The sequence below is a fragment of the Populus euphratica genome, unplaced genomic scaffold (genome assembly GCF_000495115.2).
Source record: "Populus euphratica unplaced genomic scaffold, PopEup_1.0 scaffold594.1, whole genome shotgun sequence".
NCBI classification, from domain to species: Eukaryota; Viridiplantae; Streptophyta; class Magnoliopsida; order Malpighiales; family Salicaceae; genus Populus; species Populus euphratica.
Genome location: NW_011500470.1, coordinates 50532 through 58105, shown reverse-complemented (window position 1 = coordinate 58105; position 7574 = coordinate 50532). Strand labels below are relative to the sequence as shown.

Genomic DNA, 7574 nt, shown 5'->3' with positions numbered 1-7574 from the left:
TGACCTTAAAATGTATGTTAAATAATTTTGTAAAATTAGACATATCTCTTAAACCATACATTAAAACGAGTTGAAATTTTACAAGAAGATAGCAGACACATATAAATATGGTTTGGTAAATTTTTAGATCAAAATAAGTTTGGAAACATATTATTTTAAAGGGTCAAAGGTATCAGACAAATTTTGTCAAATTTGCCAAACTACACCTCTTTATACTGTTTAGGACATATCTAGATTTCAGGTAGGATTTTGCTGTGATTCAAGTTGAAATAGAAATTAGACATATCAAGCTTTCCAACTATATATTGTGGGCCCATTAAATAATTCGGATGTTAGAGAACAATATGTTAGAAACTAGGATTGAAAGCCTACCAATAATGTGCAAAAATTAAAGTTTGAGCTAGATGAAAGAATTTCAGCATGAAGAATTTCTTATTATTTTATTTATTTATTTAATGTTGAATAATTACTTTTAATATAGGTTTGTTCTAGCCGATTATATATTGTTTAAGAGTTTATTTTATTATTGGACTTATGTTAATTAATTAATAATTTAGACCCATTAACTTGCAAACTAAAAGGGGTTGATTAGGGTTAATTAGAGGAGACTATATTATATTTTTTAGCTATAAATTTCAGCAATAAGTTGAATAATAAACATGAGTTTTTCTTTTGTTTGTTTATGGAAAAACAACCTTTTTTTGCATGAATAAAGATCGTACATTGCTTATCAAAGAATAATTAACTTCATGATATCATTCAAATATTTAGGATTCCTAGATACAAGGTTATTTTTGGGTCAAAGTCTTTTTTCAATATCTTTGGTTTCTTGGTACAAGGTTACCTCTAGGTCAAGACTTTGACAAACTTAACTTTCGATTTTCCGAGTTGTTATCTAATTTATTGGGGGTTGTTTGATTACGTGATCAAGAGGTTCACATCACTGTGTGTTTCTTTTTTATTTTTAGGTCTCTGATTGTGATACTACCAGCATAGGAAGAAATAAAAGAAGAAATTGATCTAGATGTACCCCTTTTCTCTTAATTGGTGATGGTGTGTGGACTCACACATTGTCAGTGATAGAGGTGCATGGAGACCACATTCCACCATTGTTTCCACCCGTTAGTGCACTTAGTTGGCTCCCTAAATCACCCAAAACTCATTTAGTCACTTTTGGAAGATTGATTTATAATCTCAAATCATTTTTTGGACAAATTGATAAAATGTTGTGAGTTTTGGGACAAAACCTCATTATTGTGTATAAAATTTGGATTATTTGAACATTATTTAATTTGAATTTATTTGTGTTTTTGGTATGATAATTTATGTTAAATTACAAGTTGATTTTTTGGGTTATCATTGTTTTTTAGACATTAAATGTTGGTTCATGATTTTTGTTTGAGTATGTTTTAATTTATTTGAATTAATATAAAATTTGAATGAAGTTCATGAAATTAATAAAATTTGTGTTGATGTTTTGGTGTTTTTTAGTTTTGAGTTGATAATTTGCCTTGAATTGATACATTAGTTAAAATAGTCTTGATAAAAACATTTTATTTGTGTCTTGCCAATCATGGTTTTCATTCAAAATTTTAATTTTTGAAAAATCATCTTACAATTAATTTTAAATTCTTTACTTTTTTTCTATCCTCCCATATTGAAATTGAAACTACATGAGAAACACTTTCAAGTAGTAAACGAATTGGTTCTATTCCACTAAAACAACAACAAAAAATATATTTTTTTAAAAAATATTTTTAATTTTATATGGTCAAGTTTCTCAAAAATAAAATATAAAAATATTAAATATTAAAAATAAACAAAAAAAAGGCATGATTTAGCATCTTTTAATATAAAAATTCATGGAAAAGAGTTTTTTTGCATGTATTTTTGAATTAATAACCCATTTAAGAAATCCACGAGATCTTGGTCTATATTTTAAAAATGCCAAATAATTTATTTTGTTTATCCTAATATGAAGGGTTACGAACTTATACATAAAATATATTTTTGATATTAAAAGAAGAAAATATAAAAAATATGTTTTGATTCTAAAGTGGTTAGGTTTTAACCTGATAAGATAAAAATCTCCTTACTGAGAAAAATTTATCCTAAATCTTAGACAAATCAATGATTAGAAATAACAACAACACCTTAGTATATATCCTACAAACAAATAATGTAACTTATTTTAGATAAGATGTATTTGGGGTAATATGTTCTTCTTATACACAATTAATCATCTTATTTATTCTATAAGATCAGTTATGATTTCTAGTGATTAAATTACTAAATGATAATCCATCTTTTTTTTACTAGTAAAAAGCAAGAACTTTTTATTCTTTTCTCGTTACAAGAGAAATTCCGGTTTGAAAAAAAATATAACAATAATGTTATACATATGCAACATTTATAATTCTTGTTTAGTATGTTTGTTATTATTAAGGTCTAATTTAATTTATTTTGAAGATAACTTAAAAACCTGATATATCATTGTATAAAACATATGAAGTTTATAATTGAATTATTTATTCAATTAAAACTTAATTGACTTGATTAAAATTGATTGGATAAACACAAAAATTATTATTGTTTTTTCACTTTTTAAAAAAGGAAAAAACATTCAAATGACTAATGAACTAATTCAATACCCCAAGCCCTAGTAAATCCTAGGAACCGATTTGCAACTATGGATATGATTACAAAATGTTTTTTCACCGTGGAAACCTAATTTGCAAATGATTAAAATCTCAATGGCAAAATAACAAAACCTAAATGTAAAGTGAAATCACAAAAAAGCCCTTCAACTTCTAAAATTTCCAATAATAATTTCCATCTCAAACTGGCAAAGATAGTGCCAATCGAGAAATTAGGTCAAACGGGCAACAATTATCATTCCAAATAAACTAACTCCTCTTCTTCTCAAGATCTGTTCGGCCCTAATGCTTAGCTCTGTTGCACTCACAGATTGCCTTATGGTTTCCTTTCTTGTGAAACAAACCAGTAAATTCCTTTCTTCTCTTGTATTTTTGGTACCCTAAAATTCTATTTTTTGAATTGACAACATACATTAATTATCCTTTTTCCAGGGATTTTAAGGCTCCATTATTTCTGGTTCTTCTGCATTTGCATGTGCTTGGTTTAATTTATTGGGTTTTGAGCTCCAAAGTTTCTTGCTTTACTTGTTTCTTGCCCAATTTGGACACAGTTAGGGTTTAATTTATGAGGTTTTTGAGTTCCAAAGTTTCTTGCCTTAGGGCTATGGCTTTATGGGGCATGCCTAGTTTTATGGGTGGTTTCTGTTTTGACCATTACAATGGTGGCATGGTTGGTTAGAAACAGAGTATGTCAATTACTGAATGTTGGTTTGTTGGATTGCCTTTTCATGTCATGGTTTTTTATGTCAACCACTGATGTTTGCTTGTTAGAAACTTTTTGATTTTTTTCTTTGAAACTTGTGCTTATGGATTCAAAGTTTGTTACTCTGGACTTGAAAATGGTTGAAATCGGAGAGGATTGGTCTTTTGGTTTTCAGCAGCAGATTTGTGTTTTTTATTTCAGGTTTAGATTTATAGGGTGAATATTTGTGAAAATTGCTCAATAACTCTTTTAATGTGTTTATGTGATGCCGATTCCCTATCGTTGTCTGCGATTCATATACCAGTGAAGCCTACAGTAAATGTCAATTACTCTGACAATACTTCTCTTGTTTTCCAAGTTAATCATAGTTCTTATTTATGTTCCACCTGTACAAATATGCAGAGCCCGTTTGGATGTGAGAGTTGAAAGTGGATTTTTCTCGGGGCTTGTGGAAGATCTGCTTTTCAACCTGGTCATCTGAATTGAGTGATGGAGTGCAACAAAGATGAGGCCTTCAGGGCGAAGGGCGTTGCAGAGAGTTTGATGGTAAAGAAGGATTTTCCAACAGCCCGTAGAATTCTGCTCAAAGCCCAACAACTTTATAAGGATTTGGAAAACATTTCTCAGATGCTAACTGTTTGTGATGTGCATTGCACTGCCGATAAAAAACTGTTAGGGACTGACATGGACTGGTATGGCATCCTTCAGATTGAAGAGACAGCTGACGAAGCAACTATTAAGAAACAGTACAGGAAATTTGCCCTCCAACTTCATCCTGACAAAAATCAGTTCCCTGGTGCTGAATCTGCATTTAAGTTAATTAAGGATGCCCAAACAGTGCTTTTGGACAAGGGAAAACGGTCCTTGCATGATATTAAACGCAAAGCTTCTATGAGTAAACCTGCACCGCCATACCGGCCACCACAGAAGGCAGCCCCCTGCTCAAATTTTACTGGCTTCAATCCTCACTACAGGCAATCTCAACAGCCAGCCTCTCAACGTGATTCCTCTAATGGCCGGCCAACTTTCTGGACTGCATGTCCATTTTGTACTGTAAGATACCAGTATTACATAGAAATTATTAACAAACCTCTTGTGTGCCAGAGTTGCAACAGATCCTTTTTTGCATATGAAAGGAGTGGACAGGGGCTTCCGACAGAATGGAACTTGAATCAATCATCATTTCCGCAAAGGAAGAATATCCCAAATCAGACTGCTAGCAAAGTGGGGCTGGGACGGCAAGAAAATTTGAACACTGTGCCATCGAAAACAGAGTTCCCTTCAGAAAAAGTAAATGGTAAAAGAAAGAAGAAGAGAGAAGAGGAGTCCAGTGAAAGTTGCAACACTGAAACTGATTCTGATGAAGACTTGGCTAGTGAGGAAGATGGTGATTTTGAGGCTGAGGTGAATTTTGAATATAAAGGAGAGCGCCCAAGGCGATCTGGACGGCAAAAACAGCAGGTTTCTTATAAGGAAAATCTGAGTGATGATGAAGACCATGTGAGAGATCCAAAAATGGCCAAGTTGAGTGGATCGTTCTGTGAAACTGAAGAGGAGAATGCGAATGAAATGAGGGAGGATGTGTCTGACAAAGAAGATCAATCTAGTATAGCTGCTGATGTGAAAGACGAGGCCATCCTGAAACCAGAAGAAAGTAAAGAAATCAAGGACACCGAGAATGTGAAGGGAAAAGAAAAGGTAGAAGCAATTTTCTGTCAGAAAAACTCTGAGACCCCTATTCGCTTGTCATCAGATTCAACCTCACAATCCGCATCAGATCCGGATTCATATGACTATCCCGATCCTGATTTCCATGATTTTGACAAAGACCGGGGTGGAGAGTGCTTTTCAGTGGGGCAGGTGTGGGCTGTATATGACAACTTGGATGCCATGCCTAGATTTTATGCTCAAATCAAGAAAGTTGTCTCTCCTGGATTCAATTTGCGGATAACCTGGCTAGAGGCATGCCCAGATGATGAGAATGAAGCTGAATGGGTTGAGGAGGGCTTGCCTGTGGCTTGTGGTAAGTTCAAAAATGGAAAATCTCAATACACTGACAAGCGGCTAATGTTTTCTCATCTGATTGATTTGGAAGAAAGTGGCCAAAGAAACACATACAATATATTTCCTAGAAAGGGGGAGACTTGGGCCCTCTTCAAAAATTGGGATCTCAAATGGAAATCTAATGCTGATGCTCATCAGGACTATGAATATGAGTTTGTTGAAATTTTGTCCGAATTTGCTGAGGGTGTTGGTGCTCGTGTTGCCTTCTTGGGTAAAGTGAAGGGCTTTGTGAGCCTTTTTTGTCGGATTAGAAAGGAAGGGATGGACGTGTTTGAAATTCCTCCAGCTGAACTGTTCCGGTTCTCCCACATGATTCCATCATTCAAACTGACAGGCAATGAAAGAGAAGGTGTGCCAAGGGGATCTTTTGAACTTGATCCAGCTTCTTTGCCTAAAACAATTTTAGAGATTGCCAATCCTGAAGATCTCAGAGAGGAGGTTGGCAATGCTCATTGTGATGGATCATGTTCGAGATCCTCAGACAAAGCAAAACCTGAAGTGATATGTGAATCAGGTACTTCGATGCATCAACCTGACACAAAAGGCACGTCTCTGCTATCTGAGGATAATTGTGGCAGCATCATGGAAGATTGCAGTGCCGTAGATGCTATTGAAATTCCAGAACCAGAATTTTTCAACTTTGACGCCGAGAAATCCATGGAAAAGTTCCAGGTTGGTCAGATCTGGTCACTGTACAGTGATGAGGATGGCTTGCCAAAGTACTATGGTCAAATTATGAAAATTCAATCTGACCAAGGTTTTAAGTTGTGGTTAAGGTGGCTTACTCCTTGTTTGCTGCAGAAAACTGTGATTCAGTGGCAAGATAAGAAAATGCCTACTTGTTGTGGAAGATTTAAGGCAAAAAATGGAAAACTAAAGTACTATTCTTCTACCAGTTCCTTCTCGCATCGATTAGCCGTAGAATTTGATAGTAAGAGAAATGAATATACCATTTTGCCAAGGAAAGGTGAAGTTTGGGCTCTGTACAAGAATTGGTTCCCTGAAATTAAACATTCTGACTTGGAGAATTGTGAATATGATGTGGTGGAAGTCCTTGATCAAAATGATTTGCAGATTAAGGTTTCACTTTTAGAACGTGTTAGTGGTTTCAACTCAGTTTTCAAGACAAAATTAATAGGGCTATCGGCTCATACACAGGAGGTTCTCTGTACTGAGCTGATTAGATTCTCCCATCAAATTCCTGCTTGTCAACTGACAGAAGAGAGAGGTGGCAGTCTCAGAGGCTTCTGGGAACTTGATCCTGCAGCATTGCCAGTTCATTATTTTGACCTTGTTTGAGATGATAGGTTAATTAGTCTAATGCTGTATATTTTTGCGAGACCATCTGTATCATGCATGCTTCACTAGTGATGACATTTCTGTCAGGTTGAATCAATGCTTCGACCATGTCCTAGATTTTAATCTTGAAAATGCTCATGAATATGCCGAACTCGATGTTTTCAGCAGTGTATGCTCTTTTATTACTTGTCATCCTGCTTTCACTGGGGAAAGAAGCCGCTGGCCTTTTGTATCAAGCTTGCTTTCTGTTTATTCCCCGTTTTTTGTCCCTCCATTGTTGATCTGCAACTTGGTCAGTTGGGTAACAAGTCACCGCCAGGATTAGCTAATTAGCCAAGCTACGAAAGTTAAATTTTCTTCACTTGGTTCATTTTGCTTCCTATTAGGGTGTGGAGGTTGTCTGTTAGCAGTAACATCCACTTGTTTCTATTTTGAAGAAGAATATTATTTGTGAAGTTACTAATGTATTGGGCATTGCTCTTATATAATTCTTGTCATCGAGATCTCTTTTTGAATGCGTGACATGCTTCATTTGTGCTGGATGTCCACTCCCTCTAAGAGCACTTGGGTGGACTTCATGTCCACAATTTGTTTTGACCTATTCATTTTATTTCTATTATATATGGGTTATTTAGGTGTAAAATAATTGTTTTAATTAATTTTTTTCTGTTGTATTTTGAGTCTTTGTATCATTTATATTTCGCACAAATTTACTTTACTACTCATGAAATTATAATCATAATTTTGTTTTCTCTTCTTTTAATATTTTATTGATTTTTAAGTTTTTTTATATATATTTAGATTGCATTATAATATTCATTAATTTTGGTTAATTGATTTTCAGTTTTGAA

General features: G+C 34.2%; 1 protein-coding gene across 1 annotated transcript; it reads left to right on the top strand.

The window, feature by feature from the left end:
- The first annotated feature begins 2834 nt into the window (after nt 1-2834).
- On the top strand, nt 2835-7208 carry LOC105114890 (uncharacterized). The gene is made up of 2 exons (XM_011011598.1): nt 2835-3003; nt 3763-7208. The coding sequence occupies exon 2, from the start codon at nt 3850-3852 to the stop codon at nt 6721-6723; it is 2874 nt and encodes a 957-aa protein (XP_011009900.1). The 5' UTR covers nt 2835-3003; nt 3763-3849; the 3' UTR covers nt 6724-7208.
- The last annotated feature ends 366 nt before the right edge of the window (nt 7209-7574 follow it).

What these genes read in the sequence shown, in the direction of transcription:
- LOC105114890 (XM_011011598.1), top strand. Translation starts at nt 3,850, where the DNA reads ATGGAGTGCAACAAAGATGAGGCCTTCAGGGCGAAGGGCGTTGCAGAG.